Raw genomic sequence first — 20,082 nt, forward strand, 5'->3', positions numbered from 1 at the left:
AAATAAATAAAAATTGTGGAGGCTGATACATTTTTCATTAGGGCAAATCAAGTCTGACACTTTAAAGTGGAAATTACAAACTTTAGAAGCTTTTTTTAAACCTTGAATACACTACACGTTTTCATTCTCAGCAACAAAAGAGTGTTCAAATTAAGATCCTACATCTGTACCATGAGCCATCTCATCTTACTAAGCTAACACAATGCGTGTTTTTTACCGTTTGACAGTGTTTTTCTTCTTCGGAATGTTTGTTTATTTGTCACATGAGATTGAATGTATGATTAAGTTAAATATGGGCGGAGTGTGAGTTTTCTTTTCTCCACACCTCACAACAATGACGAGGTTCACAATAACATCTCACAGTTTATTTGGAGAGCTTTTGTTCATTCATACATACCATTGCTTCATTTTATTTGACATAATATTAATTTATAAATATGAATGGCACACATACTGTTTGTGAACATATAAAGCTTTTTCTTAAATACATTATGCAACAAAATCATGAGACCTATCTCTCTTCACATTTGACTTCAAAGGCCTCTGATAAGTCTACAACATCATAATGACCCCAAAGGATGCATATCAGTTGAATTCGATTTTATTCCAAAGGGCTGTTCCTCTAGTCTGACTGACACCAGCTCTCAAAGTCCTCTTCCTCGCTGTGTAGTCACGTGGGTCACGTCAGTCAGGCTACTGTTCCTCCTTAAGTGATAGCAAATACTTAAGTACCTTCATAATTTGCATTGTCTTATTTCTACTGGTTAGCTGCCGGCTCTGATTGACTTAAAAATGCGTTTTCACAATAAGGATAATATTCAGTACTATACACGTACAATTCTTGTGTCCGTAGGGGCCATTTTTGTGTGACATCATGTTTGGTCTTTCTTTTCTTTCTTTGCTATAATGCTTTGCTAAGGGTGTAAGGCACGTTTTCTTCCTCCTCTTCTCCATCCATTGTTCTCAACCGCTTCACTTCAGGCCATGTTGGCTCTCATGGTGTCTGCGGAGATCCACCTTGCGTTGGAAGCCCTTGGCACAGATCTCACAGCCGAAGGGCTTGAAGCCTGTGTGTTTACGACTGTGTGTGATGAGGTTGGAGCTCTGGCTGAACGCCTTGCCACACACCTGGCATTTGTGGGGCTTCTCACCTAAATAGACACATTCAAAAACATGTTTAAACTGTGCCATCAAATCGATCATAATAAAATATCACAGTTTCATTTTGTATTGATGCCCCTACATGTGAGCGATATTGCATTCCCCATCTAGTATAAAAACAGATAACATGTAACGCATAAGGTACAGTATATATGTGCTGTAAAGCTGAAGTCAGTATCAATGACTGGGAGGAAATAATCGTGCCATTGTTCAGATTTGTCAAACATTCATTTGAGACATAGTCTGCCTACACAGAGTTCCTTTCACAGAGGCCTCGGCAAAGTAGGAAAACCAGATATGCAAATCAGATGGACATTTGTTTAAGTTTCTTTTTCTGATTTATCAGTAGTTATTACTCTTGGAAACAATTCATGTTAATAGCACCTAGAAAGCAGAGAACTACAGAGAGAGGCAATCGCTAAAGTTGCCTTTTAGTTTTCTGAGAAATTACAACACACTCAAATAAGTAATTGAATCCCTAACTTTGGTGCTATGTGGATGCTCTTCTCTCCTCACCTGTGTGGATGTAGGTGTGTTTCTTCATGTCTGACTTCTGGTGGAATCTCTTTCCACAGTACTGACAGGGGTAGGGCCTGGTGTCTGAGTGGATGAGTAGATGGGTGGAGAGGGTGGAGGAGCGTTTGAACGTCTTTCCACACATCTTGCATTCAAAACTTCTTTCCTTTGTTTAAAGAAACATGTACAGATGTAGGATCTTAATTTGAGCTAGTTCGTTACAGCAGGAAAATAACCCTGCAGCAACAGGAAATGTGAATTATATGTGGATAATATTTAATGGACATTTTTCTGTAGGGGTTGATACATTTTCTTTATGGCAAATCAAGTCTGACATTTTAAAGTGGAAATTACAATCTTTAGATGCCTTTTTCGTGATATCCAATTGGTAGTTACAGTCTTGTCCCATCGCTGCAACTCCTGTACGGATTCGGGAGAGGCGAAGGTCGAGAGCCATGCGTCCTCCGAAACACGACCCTGCCAAGCCGCACTGCTTCTTGACACACTGCTTGCTGAACCCGGAAGCCAGCCGCACCAATGTGTCGGAGGAAACACTGTACAACTGGTGACCATGTCAGCATGCATGCGTCCGGCCCGCCACAGGAGTTGCAAGAGCGCAGTGGGACAAGGACATCCCTGCCAGCCAAACCCTCCCCTAACCAGGACGACGCTGGGCCAATTGTGCGCTGCCTCATGGGTCTCCCGGTCGCGGCCAGCTGCGACACAGCCCGGGATCGAACCCGGGTCTGTATTGACGCCTCAAGCACTGCGATGCAGTACCTTAGACCGCTGCGCCACTCGGGAGGCTAGATGCCTTTTTAAACCTTGAATGCACTACAAGTTTGCATTTCCTGCTGTGCAACAAAAAAGTGATTTTATCATCACATTTCAAATATTATAATTCTCATTCAAGTACCTTGGGCTACTTTTCCATGGAAGTACACACAGAACTTAGGCAATTTTGGCACTGTGCCAGAGTACACATATCTGGTTGTCTGTCTTGTTTTCTTAATCTCCAACCAGACACTGTGCATTGTGAGTACCTGTGAGTGGACATTCATGTGTTGCTCCAGGCTGACGCCGTGGCCAAAGGTTTTCCTGCAGATGCTGCAGCCGAATGGTCTGGTCCCGCTGTGGGAGCGTCTGACATGAACCTCCAGACCATGAGGGGTTGAGAACACCTGCCGTGGCAGAGGAGGACAGGGGAGTTATCAACCGGCTAGTCACAATATCGATGTCAATTTAAAGACTGATGAATTTAAAAGATGTGGTGTTTTGAATAGGGATATGTGAACACATGCACAACTTTCCCTCTGGTGGCTTTGTGAAATCTTTGTATGCTGTGTGTTGTGGCAGTTTAATTCTGTATAGGCCCATTAGCTATTGTCAGTCACACAGTGTAAAGAGAAAGCTGTGACTCCACTCCTGCATACGTACCTTGTCACAGGTTGTGCAGTGATAAGTGTCTGAGGTGAGTGAGTAGTGTGTGCTGCAGTCTAGAGGTTGCTGTGGCTTAGGGCTGTGGCTGACGTGAGCACCGTACAGGTTGCTGGCGTGCTGCAGGAGGGAGGGGGGGAAGCCCATCTGACGGATATCATAGGGTGCATGTACAGGGTCCCAGGTGTAGGAGGGCTTGTAGAAGGGAGGGAACTCTGCCATGTGAGCCTCTGAGGGTAGACGGAATAAGAGAATTGAGTCAATGAACACTTCCTCTGAAAAACCTTCTGAATCATATGTTGTCCCATTTAGGACCAATAAGGTTCTACTATTTTCTATTCTATTCCCAACGATTTTTGTGGGACATCATGTCATCCCTTCACAACATCCCAGCCCAGTTGGAGAGTCTCTCACCTGATAAGTAGTATGGCTGTGGAGCAGGGCCAACAGGGTATCCTGTTGGTTTAGGGTAAGAGGGGACTTGGCGTTCAGGCTCCTGCTCTGGTTTGATGTTAGAATAGGGGTCTGGGTCAGGAGGGGAGGGCTGACCCACTGACTGAGGCCTGACTGGAGACTCTGGACTCTGTGGTTCTGACGAGATCACACCTGTCAATTCACAATTGCAAATAGGATTAATTGAGTGTCAACATAAAGTCAAAATATTTTGTCTGTCAAGATGTACATAAATGTACAGTGTAGACTGAAGTTTTATAATCCTTCAGAATAATGTCTCTTTTGCATATCTGTGAAACCCGCCCTAACCACTTAGTTTCAATAACTCCAATGAATTCAAGGAATTCAGTGAAGCATGAATGCACTGACAAATTCAAGCATCAATAACAGTCCAAGTATATTTCCCTTGCTTTGGAGATACTTCTAGTCCATCAGGTGTTGCATCTGTCCTCAAATGTAATGCATTTTCTATAATGATGTTTAACATAAAATTATGCTTCAATGCATCATTATGGATTCACTTTCCTCAAGTCAAATAAATCTAAATTATAATGTATTTTTAGCAATAGCCTTTATTTAATCAGATAATTAAAAATGACTAGTCTATGATGGACAGGGATGTGAATAAATCACCAGGAAATCTAAACATGGCATTGTGACTGTGTCAATTGATTCATTATAAACTGCAATGCATGAAATAACTGGCAAATCATTATACACTTGTCATTATACAGTTGTAAAAGTCTTGTTGTGTCGCCATGATAATATTGACATTCTTACTTGTAAATTCAGGTTCCCTCGGTTCGGCTTCGTCTTCGTAAGAGCGGTGCACATTGTAAGATGCGCACCTCTTGTTTTTCACCAAAAAGGATCGTGGCATGACAACGCTGTTGGAAAAAATTATTATGATAAATGCTTATAGACGACTCTAAATGTTTTTATGTAGGGCTAGGCCTAACATTTTATAATGTACAGTTTATTAGTCTGTTAACTTTCAAGATTTTTAGGTAGGCTGATATAACATTTTTGATGGAGCGATTCTGAGCGAGGGAAACAATAATTAAATGACCGTTACATTATTCTTAGACATATTGTGTCATATGTGTAAATTCAGTCAATGTAGGTTGTTTAACTATATGTTAACACTCATGTTTTAAATGTAAATATTTTAAACAATAAAATAACCAAATACTTTCACACTTTCTCACTAATTCATTTCCGGAATATGCTGTGAAGTCCAATACAAGAGAATGATCTATCAGTAGGCCTTTTTCAGTTATCTATTTAACTATGTATGTATCCTGAAATATAACGCTGTAAAAGACAGAAATTCAAAGCGTTTTCTTTCCAAAAGCATATGATTGGCTAATTATGTTTAAAACATCACTGACTTGGATAAGCTTATTGTAAAATGTATTAATTCCATTATAGTCTTCATGAATCCATCGTCATTTTCATTCTTCAAATTATTAATATAAAATGTTTCTAATAATAGGCTACAGGGAAAATGCGTTATAATATTGTGCACCTGCTGTAGCCTACTTACCGTTTGTTTATAAGAAGTAGGGAGGATAGTGCTCTTATTATATAGGCTAGGTAAATTATTTCCCCAGTCTTAAAACAGCATCCAATCTGTCGAAGAATAAATATTTCCTAAAATCATTTCGCAAAAGTCAGAATCCAAACCACTGTAAGACATCACACTTGTTGCTCTCTTTCTTTTGCTCCCCTCCCTGATTTTCAATCAGATAATGTTGTGCAGGAATCTGACTGTGGTTTCAACCAATGAGAGAGCCAACTCGCAGGTGGAAATTTGCGTAGAAAAACATTTGCCTAGACACTGTCCCTCGAACTGTTACAAACGATTTCAAGTTTCAAACAGTTCGCAAATAAATGGAAATAATTTTAGAACATCTTGTCATCCTCATGATTGTATTTAGTTTGGCCACATATAGGGCTAATGTTTTTCAAATTGGAATGAACAAATGTAATTTGACCAATTAATTACAGAATATTTTATAACCTTTAACATGGATTAGAGAAACAAACATAAATCCAATCCAAAAGTTTCACTCCTTAGCCTACAACTTGCAATATTTGATTTACAAGATTTACAGTAGTAGTTACATTCTCACTGTTGTGTAAATGAAATTGCCAATACATCTTGGGTGGCTAAGATTTAAATAAGCTAAACTAGGCCCCAGCACCTCCATAGATACACACACCAAACCAGTCTCCTGCAATTATTCACGTTTACACAGTCTTGTTTGCGCTGTACTGTATTTTGTGTATAGCTGTTCATCAGTTAGCCTACCGACATAGATTTGTTTCTATCCTAACTCTGTCATAACTTTTGTCAGTTGGTCTACTCTATCCAAACTGACATAAAGAAGCCTATTTCTCTTCAGGGATCAGTATGTTGAAAATAACGAAAATATTATTTTGAAAAATATATATAATACAATGAAGTATACATATATATACCGTTATTTTGTGGTGTTACAATAACAGTATATATAAAGCAATGAACGTCATCTTTGTAAGCTACACTAATGATATATTTCCAAGACAAGACTGTTAAATTCATTTTCAGTGCATGAACTCACAATGTCATGAAGTGCAGAGCACACTTGTGACACCATGTGGCTGTTTTCCGTCAATATATTAATTATCATGCAGGCATCTCCACTAGTCTCTAGAGCAGGGGTATTCGACCTGGGGCCCACGGAGGTACTGCAAGGGGTCCTCGAAAATAGTTATATTTTTGAATAAATTGTAAAAAAAAAAAAATGTAAAAAAAAGTGGATTATATATATATATTTTTTCTATGTTTTTCTGAATATTACTAGCAACAACAAAATAAACGCATTTTGAATTAGATACATGCAGTATAAAATATGAGAATATCTTATTTGTAATCTTATTGTATTTCTCAATTCCTAATATTGAGCAAATTACACTCATTGGAGCTAATTACACTCACTGGAGTATATGACAGCAGCAAGTGCTGCTGGCTGCTGGCATGCTTTCTTGACTTGGACATACATTTTTGCCAACACATGGATAACCTTTGTTTAACCAGCTAAACAGCTTTTATTAGCAAAAATGTGTTTGGAGTTACATTTCTAGCAAATAGGATATGTAAGAGTTTACACTTCCTATTTCAATTATAATGTTGGAAGCAGTGGCGTAGCCAGAAATTAATTGGTGAGTGGGCCTGCAAAAAAAACAGCTAACATCCTGCAATTTCACACATTTTGCCATGGGGCAAAGTGACAAATGTACAGTTTTATAGCTCATCTCATGCTATTCTACACATTTTGCCATGAGACTGAGAGAAAATGTTGCATTTTTAAAGTTAATTAAAGCTAAAATATAGGTGTGTTGACTGTGATAAAGTCACTGGATTATGAGATTTCTTGTTTGCTAAATGAACAAGTGTAATACACAGTGGCATGGTGTATTAAGCCATAGAAGCACAGTGACACATGCCTCAATGCTGTCATATTCCTGGCTTATTGAGGGTATGGCTTTCAGTTATTTCTTTTTGGCAACCCATCCCGTGAGAGTGAATGTCATTCCAGTTAATCTGTTCGGTTATATTTAATCAAATCTGACTAACCCAGTGCACTGCTTGCTATGAATTATATCTGATAGTGTTTGCATATTTAGGTAAAAAATACAAATAATGTCCCGTTTGGAACACTGAGCATAACAAAATGATATACACTACCCGTCAAAAGTTTGGACACACCTACTCATTCAAGGGTTTTTCTTTATTTTTACTATTTTTTACATTGTAGAATAATAGTGAAGACATCAAAACTATGAAATAACACATATGGAATCATGTAGTAACCAAAAAAGTGTTGAACAAATCAAAATATATGTTATATTTGAGATTTTTCAAATAGCCACCCTTTGCCTTGATGACAGCTTTGCACACTCTTGGCATTCTCTCAACCAGCTTCACCTGGAATGCTTTTCCAACAGTCTTGAAGGAGTTCCCACATATGCTGAGCACTTGTTGGCTGCTTTTCCTTAACTCTGCGGTTCGACTCATCCCAAACCATCTCAATTGCGTTGAGGTCGGGGGATTGTGGAGGCCAGGTCATCTGATCCATCACTCCATCACTCACCTTCTTGGTCAAATAGCCCTTACACAGCCTGGAGGTGTGTTGGGTCATTGTCCTGTTGAAAAACAAATGATAGTCCCACTAAGCACAAACCAGATGGGATGGCGTATCGCTGCAGAATGCTGTGTTAGCCATGCTGGTTAAGTGTGCCTTGAATTCTAAATACATCACAGACAGTGTCACCAGCAAAGCACCCCCACACTATAACACCTCCTCCTCCATGCTTTACGGTGGGAAATACACATGTGGAGATCATCCGTTCACCCACACCGTGTCTCACAAAGACACGGAGGTTGGAACCAAAAATCTCAAATTTGGACTCCAGACCAAAGGACAACATTTTGGCTATGTCCCCTTTTCCCCATGTTTTCGACATGAGGCATGACAGGCTCACAACACTAGAAGCAGTGCATGATCAACCCCACCCTCAGCAAGGAGATCTGCTGGAAGTGATGTACTCTCTCTCTCACGCTCTCTCACTCTGGGGGAAAGACATAATTTAAACATCAAAGATATACATTCCCACTGTGCCCATGATAAAATGCAATGTGAATTGTGTTGTACTACTGAATAAAACTGTGAGGAGAGGCACTCAGACCAGCCTTTGTGATTGAACTTACGTTAACTACATTACTTTAATTGGCTGCTTTGAGCAAAACTTGAACGTAATATAACCTATTCTAGGAGCCTATTGTTTGTAAATTGTGTATGATGTTTATTCATTGTTCACTTGTTTTTCAACAATGTCAGGTACATGCAGGGATGACTGGGGCCTTCAGCAAGTAAGACACAGGGGGTAAGAAATAATGTGTGACTCGTTTCAGGAAACTAGGCTTATGTCGCACATCACTACTTCACAGGAGAGGCATTTGAACGTAAACATTTATTTTGTATCAAAATGCGTTTTTTGTCAGAAATGCCTTCTGGAACATGTGAAATGTAATGTGCCTTAATAACAAACTTGTATGCCATATGTAAATATGAATAAAATTGTGAAATTATTAAACTGGTTGGTTTAGCCACGGAAAAAGACAGGAACCTTCCCGCTAGCCATGATTGGCTGAGATAATGGTTGGCCTGGACATGCCGAGAGATGAGTTCGGATTGGTCTGCCATGTCAACGCTTCTGTCTATAATGAGCTGCTCAGCATGTGTAGGTAATCCTTTCTAACGCTGATTTTTTTTTTAAAAGATAGCTCTCCACTTTCTGGAGGACCGAGTTTTGAAATCAGTGGAATGCCCGGTGGAAGCAGAGTATGATAGCTAAGGAGATAGAGAAAATTCAGGCGTTTGATTGCAAATGTGGAGGGAGTCAAAAAGAGAACAAAGAAGGCTGTTGTATAAAACACCTGTCTCCGGATTACATCTTCAAACTAAGGGCAACCATGGCATCGGTGACAGAGAGCGAGAAGCGTTCATCCATGTATACGGGTAAGAGAGTCTAGCTAGCTACATTTTCAGATATTATAAGTTTCTAATTTGGTCAGAAAGTCGTTTTCATTGCAAGTTAAACTGTACTGTTAGCTAGCTAGCTAACGTTAGCTGGCAGGCTGGCTGGTTCGCTAGCTAACGTTACGTGTATGATCTTTGTAGTAATATTATTCGTATCTCAGAGCCATTTGCATTGCTAGTTATATCCTAATGTTAGCTAGCCAGCTAACATTGAACCTAGTTGGTTAGCGTTTAGCTACCTGTAGATTCATGCAGGGTAGTAACGTTATGAGTTGGGATTATGGTTCATTGTTTAGCTAGCTAGCTATCTACATGTCTAAACAAAAGACTCCACTATGCAAGTAACCATTTCACTGTACCGTTTACACCTTCTGTATCCTGTGCATGTGACAAATAAACTTTGTCACATGCACAGGATGGTTTTATTTTATTTTACATGAACAGCATGACCTTGCATCAAAGTCAAATTAGGATATAACGTTAGGTCAATGAGGCAGTGTCCAAGTTCTAAAATTCTCCGGTAGAATGCCCTGCTTTTATTTCGTCCCACTCACAACCGTAAGCTTCTGTAATTAGCTTGCCTTTAACTTGTAAATAATGATCTTGTAAGTTTATTTTCCTGTAATAAGGAATGACAACTGTATACAGACATGTCAATAGATGTAGTATAAACCAGCCTTTAGTCTTAAAATCTTTGGTTGTTTAGTACACGGCCTCACATGTGAATCCTTAAAGAGATGGTTGGGGCTAATGTTTAAGAGGGTGTGAACGATGCTGAATGGGTGTAGACAAGGACGAGCTCTCCAGTAGGTGTATCAAAACATTCAAGGGCTATTTTCTCAAAAGTGGGGTTACAAGTTTATCAACATTCAAAGCAGAATTACTTTCCCATTGTTCCTCAACTGCAGTGTATGATATACATTTTTGGTTGTTGCTCTGAGTCTCTACTTTAATCCAATGTAAAAAAACAGCATTTCACATTTTGCTACATAGGACCGAATTGAGCCAGCCGGTCACATTTTGCCATGGGGAGTAGAGAAAATATTGCAGTTTGACATACCATTTTCTAGCTCTGAGTCTCTACTTTTATCAAATGTAAAATACACAATTTCACATTTTGCTGCATAAGATCGAGCCAGGCGGTCACATAAAGTTAACTACATTAGTTAACTGCTTTGAGAAAAACTTGTATGTAATATAACCTATCCTGGGAGCCTAGTGTGTGTGTATGAACTATGTGGAATATTTTGGGACCATTGGCTTCCCTGAAAACAGGTCCTGACAGGAGGAGCAATATGAGTACGTCAGAGGTCGTCAAGCTGGATTGGGATGGTGATGAAGGCTTTGGTGGTCCACACAACGAAGAAGCAGGTGTCCCTTCCAGTGATGTGGAGCTGACCTTGTACCTGGTGCCAGTAAGGATGGTCTTCACAGAGGCGGTAAGACCCTCCCTTGATATACAAATCCTTCGACTTCACTGCCTCTTCAATGGTAAGGTTCCTGCACCATAGGGACACTTGACCTCAACCACTGCTGTGGTGCCCACCAGACCATGCAGTGAGGCACCCAGGATCCCAGACCCTATGACCCAAAGCCCTGACTCCTGCACATCCATCAATGTAGCCATTTTGAATACCTTGATGCCCTCCTCTTCGTTATCTGTGCCCCACTTTACAGACAACACCCCATCCAATGACTGTGATCTGAGGAGCCTTTTTAGCGCTTGGCCCTAACCACTGCTCCCTCTACGCATGGTGTGCCAGTTGGGGTTGTTGCCAGTGGCGGCTGGTGAAAAATATTCTCGGTGGGGCTGTGCCATACTTTTTTTTTCCTGTAACCATCGCGATATATTTTAACACAAACTGCAGGACAGCAGTGCTCAGTGAAACATTCAGTAATTATTTAATGCCAATATTAAAAAGTTGAGGCATTCTTACACAAAAACATATTACACAAACCCAAGCCTTTCATTTGCATTTAAAGTGAACTTTTCACCATTGGTAGTAAACAGGCAACGCAACAGGCATGCTGTCAGAACAGAGTGGAAAGTGGACAATAACATGAAATTATTATAAAGTTTATAGGAAATCTTACACTGTATAAAAGGATGTATAATATAGAAATGGATATCAAGTGGATGAACTCAAACCTTTGACTGGAAGAATAGCATACAGTATTTTATGATCATACTAAATGTGACTAATTGTTAATGTGCTCCAGAACTGCAACAATTAATTGATACAAAACAACATATATACAGTAATATTAGCAAAGACACTATTAAGACTTTCTAGAGTACCATATATAACTGGATTTTTTATGCTAAGGTCAACTATATACAAAGAAACATGCGGCCAGAGCTGCTCTGTGTGTGTGTGTCTGTCATCTTATTTGTACAGGAATTTTGCCCGTCTGTCCTTCTGAGTGGCAAACCACTCAATGACCCTTTGATTAAAGTCAGGAATGTCCCTGACAAGTTTCTTCTCCATGGAGAGCATGGCCAGAGCGTTCAGGCGATCCTGTGTCATGCTGTTTCTCAGGAAGGTCTTGATCCTTTTCAGTGTAGAGAAGCACCTTTCTGACTCAGCAGTTGTCATGGGTGTGGTGATGAGGATCTTGAGGAGGCTGGCAGTCTCTGTGAAAGTGCTCTGAAGGTTGTTCTCCATGAAGAACTGGTACAGGGGCACTGCACCACTACAAGCCTTGAACTCACTGTTCTCATAGATGAGGGACAGTTCGGTTTTGAGCTTGGCCTTGTTCAACATGGGGTACGCCTCCACGGTTGTTTCAAGCGCTGTATCGGGGAACTTCACACTGTGTTGTGGGAACAACTCTCCGTGCAATAGTGTTGCGCTGATGAGGTGCTGGGTGAAGGAGAACCTCTCTTTGGCATGACTCAGGATGGTATCACATACCTGTAAAGATACATCATCAGCTTTAATTTGCAATTAAGCTATTTTGATGCAAGTGATCCTGACTGACACATGCCTATGTCCAACTCAAGTATATGATTACCAAGGTGCTGATTGTTCAGGGTTTTGGCTACATACTACCAGGCCTGAAAAAAGTTCTAGGGGGAAACACTGACAATTACATCACAACTTACCTCTATAGCCAACCTCTGTTGTTCTCCTGGTCCCAGCATCCTCCGTCGCTTGATGGGCTGTTGCTGCTCGTCAGATGCGCTGTCCCCACACAAAGAGGGAATTGAGGCCCTGGGTCCAAAAAATAAAGTTTAATTTGATAACTTGCAATCAGACTTCTTAACTCACTGTAATTCCCCCTCAACACACAACCAGTGACTTTTATATATATATATATATATATATATATATATATATATATATATATATATATATATATATATATATATATATATATATATATATATAGACAGACAGACAGACAGACAGACAGATAGTGTGTATATACACACAAACTATGTCTAGTAACTGCTTTTAACCTGTGATGTACATAATTAACTGATGTTATTACGTTTTAAAGCCTTTTTCTATTACATTTGTGAGAGGGATGCAACATCATTTTGTTCTGCTGTGCACTTAGCAATAAAGTTAATCTTCAATAACAACTAGGCCTCTTCTAGAAATTGACCTGGTGGACACCTGAATAATTATTACAAACTGTGTAGTACTTTCCTGCATTATTATCAACGTCTGATTGTGTCTTCTCTTTCCTTTTAAAATACTAAAACAAATATAATTGTGACGGCTCTATGATAATCACTCACTTTGATGACCAGACACATTTAGGCTTTTAAACTGTTGTAAGTGAACTATTCATCTTTCTAACAACATCTTTATCAGCCAATAGTAAATATAGTTATTTACCTGATTGTTAGCATGCTGTCTGTGAACCTCTGGACAAGTGCTTTAATGAAGACAGGGTCGATGTTCCTCTTCTGCAGCTGGCTGAAAAGCATGTCCACATTTGGCATGATCTTGTGGAACAGTGCCAGGAAAAAACAGAAAGCCTCGTCTTCGAGCATCCTCACAAAGCCCCCCGCCTCTCTGACAGTCGGGGCATCAAAGTTCCCAGAGTCTCTGATGGTCTGGAAACACGTTAGGAGGTCATCCCTGTACTCGTACACAGTGTTTACAGCGCGACTGTGGAAGTTCCACCCGTGTTGTAGAGGCTCTGGGGAGTCTATGCGCAACCACTTCGTCAAGCACGGTGGTTCGCTTGGGAGACCTGGAGAAGAAAGCAGAAAATCCTGCAAGGTCGGAAAAGAAAGTGCGATCCTGGGGATGCGTGAAGTAGCCTGCTGCATGATGAGGTTCAGCTGATGTGCATAGCAGTGGACGTAGTGCGCATTTTCGTACACATCCACTATTTTACGCTGCACTCCGCCGGTGGCTCCCCTCATCACACTTGCTCCGTCGTAAGCCTGGGCAATAAGTTTGGCCTTTTGTCCATGTGAGAGTATGGTGCTGAGCCTCTCCAGCAGCGCTGTAGCGATGGTGTCGGGCGGTTGCGTTCTCGATCAAAATGAACTCGAAAAACAGCTCTTGGACGTTACTTTTAGCATCGATGTAGCGTATCACAAGCACCAACTGGCAGTGGGTGGAAAGCGTCAGTCGTCTGCGTCAGCTTGAATGGCGATAAAATCAGCACTCTTTACTTCCTCCAGGATGTAATCCTTAAGCACTGACAGCATACAGTCCAACAGCTCGTTCTGTATCGTCTTTGACGTGCCCTTAAAAACGGTAGCTGTCTTCAGGTGCTCCTCCAGCACACTGTCGAGGGAGGCAACAAAATCCACTAAGCCCCGGAAAATGCCGGGGTTGTCCGAGGAGTCAGTCTCCTCGTGCCCACGCAAGGCCAACTCAAAAGCCCCACAGAACTTCACACAATCGATAATTTTGGATAGAATGTGCCTGTTTTTATCCACCTCCTCATTGTGTTTCCTCACCGCAATCCTGTGGCCGTCATCCAGCTGCGTAGCAATGTTCACCCCTTCCTAATACAGCTAGCTTTACAGAGTTGTCCATGTGTGCCCTGGTGTTCTCATGTTTCTTTACCTTCTCTGACAGGTGCTTCATATCCCTCACTCCGGTACCTGTCCATGCTGAATCTGACCCCGTCGTTTTAAAAAAGCAAGCACGGAAAGCAAAATAAAGCATTAGCATCAGTGCACCCAGCTAGCCAAGCCTTCCTGGTGTACCAGCTACGGGAGAAGCCGCGCATATACTGCTTCCCTTTCTCGCTAGCCTGCTGTCTGATTGAGAGGTCAGGTTGATCTGGGCCCAGCTCTTTCACCCGAACTTTCTCTGACAAAGTTCTCCTCTCAAACGGATCTTGGAGGAGAGATTTCACCGAGTTAGGGTTGGGTCTTGGAGGAGTAACGTTTGCGCTCGCCATTGTCGTCTAGTAAAAATGGCGCCACTGGAGCCCGGTCCTTATTTTATCAGGGGCGAGCTTGAGGGCGATAAAATAATCGCCCTCCTTGGATTCGAATTAAAATCGCTGATTAGCTACATTTTATGTCATACATTCATATCTTAAATTAGCAATTGGCTTAACTGCTACGTAGACCCGCCTCCTCGGGGCACTTTCTGTATCGCCCAGAGCTGACGAGGCGTTTGACAGGCAGAGGAAAGGTTGCGAATATGATTTTCTATCATATCTTACACATATTACTGTGTGCATTCCATATTTCAAACACACAAATATTGACATACTGATGTTTTTATTATTATTATTATTATTTTTATTTATTTTTTATTTTATTTTTTTAAATAATTTTATTTAAGGGGGCGGCGCCCTAGCGCCCTCTATCGGCCAGCCGCCACTGGTTGTTGCGCTGTCCAACTGTTGCCTGCCGTATAGCCTCCTGCTGCTCCACCGACAGCACCATTCCAGCCAGGATGCCTCTATGCCCCAGGTGCCCTTGTTTTTAACCATGTCCGGTACAGACAGGGATGACTGTGGTCCTCTGTAGCTCAGCTGGTAGAGCACGGCGCTTGTAACGCCAAGGTAGTGGGTTCGATCCCCGGGACCACCCATACACAAAAAAATGTATGCACGCATGACTGTAAGTCGCTTTGGATAAAAGCGTCTGCTAAATGGCATATTATATTATTATTATTATTATTATGACGGGGAGGGTATCGGTTGTTCTGGCTCAGGTTCAAGGAGACAAGCCATTCCACTGAACCTGCCACAGAGAAGGTTATTTAGCCACTGAAGATCCTTCTCTGTGGGCTCTAGGGACAGAGGGTTGAAGTCTTCGGCTGGATACAGGTCCTCCACTGACTGCCCCTGGTTGGGCACGGCTGGCTTCCTCCACTCATATTCCACATCCGTACGGCCGAAATTGTGAACTGCCAAAATAGGCTGCATGGCTACACTTATGAGCTCCACGAAGGCATTCGCATGTGGTAGAGAATCCTCTGGTAACCTATAGATACCTGCCAAGAGGAAGGATGTTAGGTGCCACATGCCTTTCAATTCATGACTTTGAACACCTTGAAATGCATTTGTTGTAAGAAATGTGCTATATTGATGACATTACAGCTGCAGTGCAGTTTTTCAATAAACTATTAATTGATAACTTGGGATTTTATCACTTGACATATCAATCATATACAGTTGAAGTCGGAAGTTTACATACACTTGGTTGGAGTCATTAAAACTCATTTTTCAACCACTCCACACATTTCTTGTTAACAAACTATAGTTTTGGAAAATCGGTTAGGACATCTACTTTGTGCATGCACAAGTAATCTTTCCAACAATTGTTTACAGACAGATTATTTCACTTATAATTCACTGTATCACAATTCCAGTTGGTCAGAAGTTTACATACACTAAGTTGACTGTGCCTATAAACAGCTTGGAAAATTCCAGAAAATTATGTCATGGCTTTAGAAGCTTCTGATAGGCAAATTGACATCATTTTAGTCAATTGGAGGTGTACCTATGGATGTATTTCAAGGCCTACCTTCAAACTCAGTGCCTCTTTGCTTGACATCATGGGAAAATCAAAAGAAATCAGCCAAGACCTCAGAAAAAAAATGGTAGACCTCCACAAGTCTGGTTCATCCTTGGGAGCAATTTCAAAACACCTGAAGGTACCACGTTCATCTGTACAAACAATAGTACGCAAGTATAAACACCATGGGACCACGCAGCCATCATACCGCTCAGGAAGGAGACGCGTTCTGTCTCCTAGAGATGAACGTACTTTGGTGCAAAAAGTGCAAATCAATCCCAGAACAACAGCAAAGGACCTTGTGAAGATGCTGGAGGAAACAGGTACAAAAGTATCTATATCCACAGAAAAAACGAGTCCTATAACGACATAACCTGAAAGGCCGCTCAGCAAGGAAGAAGCCACTGCTCCAAAACCGCCATAAAAAGCCAGACTACGGTTTGCAACTGCACATGGGGACAAAGATCGTACTTTTTGGAGAAATGTCCTCTGGTCTGATGAAACAAAAATAGAACTGTTTGGCCATAATGACCATCGTTATGTTTGGAGGAAAAAGGGAGTTGCTTGCAAGCCGAAGAACACCATCCCAACCGTGAAGCACGGGGGTGGCAGCGTCATGCTGTGGGGGTGCTTTGCTGCAGAAGGGACTGGTGCACTTCACAAAATAGATGTGGAAAATTATGTGGATATATTGAAGCAACATCTCAAGACATCAGTCAGGAAGTTAAAGCTTGGTCGCAAATGGGTCTTCCAAATGGACAATGACCCCAAGCATACTTCCAAAGTTGTGGCAAAATGGCTTAAGGACAACAAAGTCAAGGTATTGGAGTGGCCATCACAAAGCCCTGACCTCAATCCTATAGAAATGTGTGGGCAGAACTGAAAAAGCGTGTGCGAGCAAGGAGGCCTACAAATCTGACTCAGTTACACCAGCTCTGTCAGGAGGAATGGGCCAAAATTCACCCAACTTATTGTGGGAAGCTTGTGGAAGGCTACCCGAAAGGTTTGACCCTAGTGAAACAATTTAAAGGCAATGCTACCAAATACTAATTGAGTGTATGTAAACTTCTGACCCACTGGGAATGTGATGAAAGAAATAAAAGCTGAAAGAAATAATTCTCTCTACTATTATTCTGACATTTCACATTCTTAAAATAAAGTGGTGATCCTAACTGACCTAAAACAGGGAATTTTTACTAGGATTAAATGTCAGGAATTGTGAAAAACTGAGTTTAAATGTATTTGGCTAAGGTGTATGTAAACTTCCGACTTCAACTGTAGTGGTAAGGATCCTATAAATCAAGATTGTGTGAATGCATGTGCCAGTCCGAATAAATAAATACTGTGCCTTTGAAGATTTCTGTCAGGTCATGAAACTACAATAGAGGCTGGATGTCTAAACAAAGTCAATTCTGAATGTCAATAGATTTTTTGATTAATTCTCATCAATGACAACATTCTAGAACTGTTATCACTCAAATATGGTTTCTGGGGTAATCTGGTTAATTATTATGTAATTGATTAAGTGGCTCTTTCCTTGTAGAATGTTGACAGCTGTATAGAAGGCATTGTATTGCTAAAATGCTCAAACTTAACTTCATAGCTACACTCACCGACACAGGATAAACGTTATCCCTCATGATGGCCCTGACCAAACCGGTAAGTTGCCCCTCGTGGTCTTCTCCCCTTTTAATGCCCTTATGCTCATCCTTGAAAAAAATGCCAAAAGGTCTGAAATAGACACCAAAGTCGACATACTTTAAAAACTATTATCTAGGCTAAGTAATACCAAATAATTTTTTGATCTACTGCTCTGCTAACGAACTAGCTAAAGACAGAGAAAGGGGATGGAAGAAGTTCACTTTATTCAATTCATTTAAATACAGCACATGGATTCATCATGGATTGGGCACAGGTCTCCGATTGCACTGGTTAACGGTAGTTGACAGTGCCGGCTAGAGATGACGTGCAGGAGCATCCTGCAGGAATTTGTAGTCTTGCTGAGGTCTTCTCTGTTGCTAATTAGCATTTCGAATTTTTGAGAGTAAATTGAGGTGAATATATTGATCAAACTCACCTTGTCCGAGAGAGAATTACACGGTTATCAAAACGTCACACCAACGTAAGCCTACAACAAACACATACTTAATTTGAAGTGTTTGTCAAATTCACTATGTGAAAAATGAATGGTGGAAAGACGATTGGAGCCATTTCTGTGTTTGACCGCTAGGTTTTATGGGTATTATGACATGTCCACTGTGGAGCTCTTATAGAGCTGCTCTGATCTCTGAACCTCTTCTTAACAGATTTAGTGTCACCAGTGAATTGTGTGATGATGATGTGACATGTTTATTTATATCCAGTAACTTCACTCAAAAAGTGAGGGTAATTGTATTTACTTTATTCACACTTTTTTTGTTTCGGTTTCGGTAGCAACACACATCACACACGGAAGCACATGCCTCCCAGGCAGTTGTTCGGTTAGACCCTATTCAGTGATTAAAAGATTCCACATAACTATGATTGCATTTAGATCTCATGAAATAGGTTAGAAATACAGTCTAGCAGCAAAGAAACCAGTGGCGGCTGGCCGATAGAGGGCGCTAGGGCGCCGCCCCCTTAAATAAAATTATTTTAAAAAATAAAATAAAAAATAAATAAAAATAATAATAATAAAAACATCAGTATGTCAATATTTGTGTGTTTGAAATATGGAATGCACACAGTAATATGTGTAAGATATGATAGAAAATCATATTCGCAACCTTTCCTCTGCCTATCAAACGCCTCGTCAGCTCTGGGCGATACAGAAAGTGCCCCGAGGAGGCGGGTCTACGTAGCAGTTAAGCCAATTGCTAATTTAAGATATGAATGTATGACATAAAATGTAGCTAATCAGCGATTTTAATTCGAATCCAAGGAGGGCGATTATTTTATCGCCCCAAGCTGCGCCCCCTGATAAAATAAGGACCGGGCTCCAGTGGCGCCATTTTTACTAGACGACAATGGCGAGCGCAAACGTTACTCCTCCAAGACCCAACCCTAACTCGGTGAAATCTCTCCTCCAAGATCCGTTTGAGAGGAGAACTTTGTCAGAGAAAGTTCGGGTGAAAGAGCTGGGCCCAGATCAACCTGACCTCTCAATCAGACAGCAGGCTAGCGAGAAAGGGAAGCAGTATATGCGCGGCTTCTCCCGTAGCTGGTACACCAGGAAGGCTTGGCTAGCTGGGTGCACTGATGCTAATGCTTTATTTTGCTTTCCGTGCTTGCTTTTTAAAACGACGGGTCAGATTCAGCATGGACAGGTACCGAGTGAGGGATATGAAGCACCTGTCAGAGAAGGTAAAGAAACATGAGAACACCAGGGCACACATGGACAACTCTGTAAAGCTAGCTGTATTAGGAAGGGTGAACATTGCTACGCAGCTGGATGACGGCCACAGGATTGCGGTGAGGAAACACAATGAGGAGGTGGATAAAAACAGGCACATTCTATCCAAAATTATCGATGTGTGAAGTTCTGTGGGGCTTTTGAGTTGGCCTTGCGTGGGCACGAGGAGACTGACTCCTCGGACAACCCCGGCATTTTCCGGGGCTTAGTGGATTTTGTTGCCTCCCTCGACAGTGTGCTGGAGGAGCACCTGAAGACAGCTACCGTTTTAAGGGCACGTCAAAGACGATACAGAACGAGCTGTTGGACTGTATGCTGTCAGTGCTTAAGGATTACATCCTGGAGGAAGTAAAGAGTGCTGATTTTATCGCCATTCAAGCTGACGAGACGACTGACGTTTCCACCCACTGCCAGTTGGTGCTTGTGATACGCTCACATCGATGCTAAAAGTAACGTCCCAAGAGCGTTTTTTCGAGGTTCATTTTGATCGAGAACGCAACCGCCGACACCATCGCTACAGCGCTGCTGGAGAGGCTCAGCACCATACTCTCACATGGACAAAAGGCCAAACTTATTGCCCAGGC

At 41.4% G+C, this 20,082-nt stretch overlaps 1 protein-coding gene across 1 annotated transcript; it reads right to left on the minus strand.

Annotated features, from left to right (window-relative positions):
• Positions 1-350: 350 nt before the first annotated feature.
• Positions 351-5,295, minus strand: LOC121583308 (zinc finger protein Gfi-1b). The gene is made up of 7 exons (XM_041899490.1): positions 5,114-5,295; positions 4,348-4,454; positions 3,529-3,720; positions 3,115-3,344; positions 2,721-2,858; positions 1,678-1,843; positions 351-1,151 (listed from the first exon to the last, which is right to left on the minus strand). Exons 2-7 carry the CDS (start codon positions 4,445-4,447, stop codon positions 973-975), a joined length of 1,005 nt encoding a protein of 334 aa, XP_041755424.1. The 5' UTR covers positions 4,448-4,454; positions 5,114-5,295; the 3' UTR covers positions 351-972.
• Between the last annotated feature and the right edge of the window lie 14,787 nt (positions 5,296-20,082).

This window comes from Coregonus clupeaformis, chromosome 15 (genome assembly GCF_020615455.1).
Source record: "Coregonus clupeaformis isolate EN_2021a chromosome 15, ASM2061545v1, whole genome shotgun sequence".
Taxonomy (NCBI): Eukaryota; Metazoa; Chordata; class Actinopteri; order Salmoniformes; family Salmonidae; genus Coregonus; species Coregonus clupeaformis.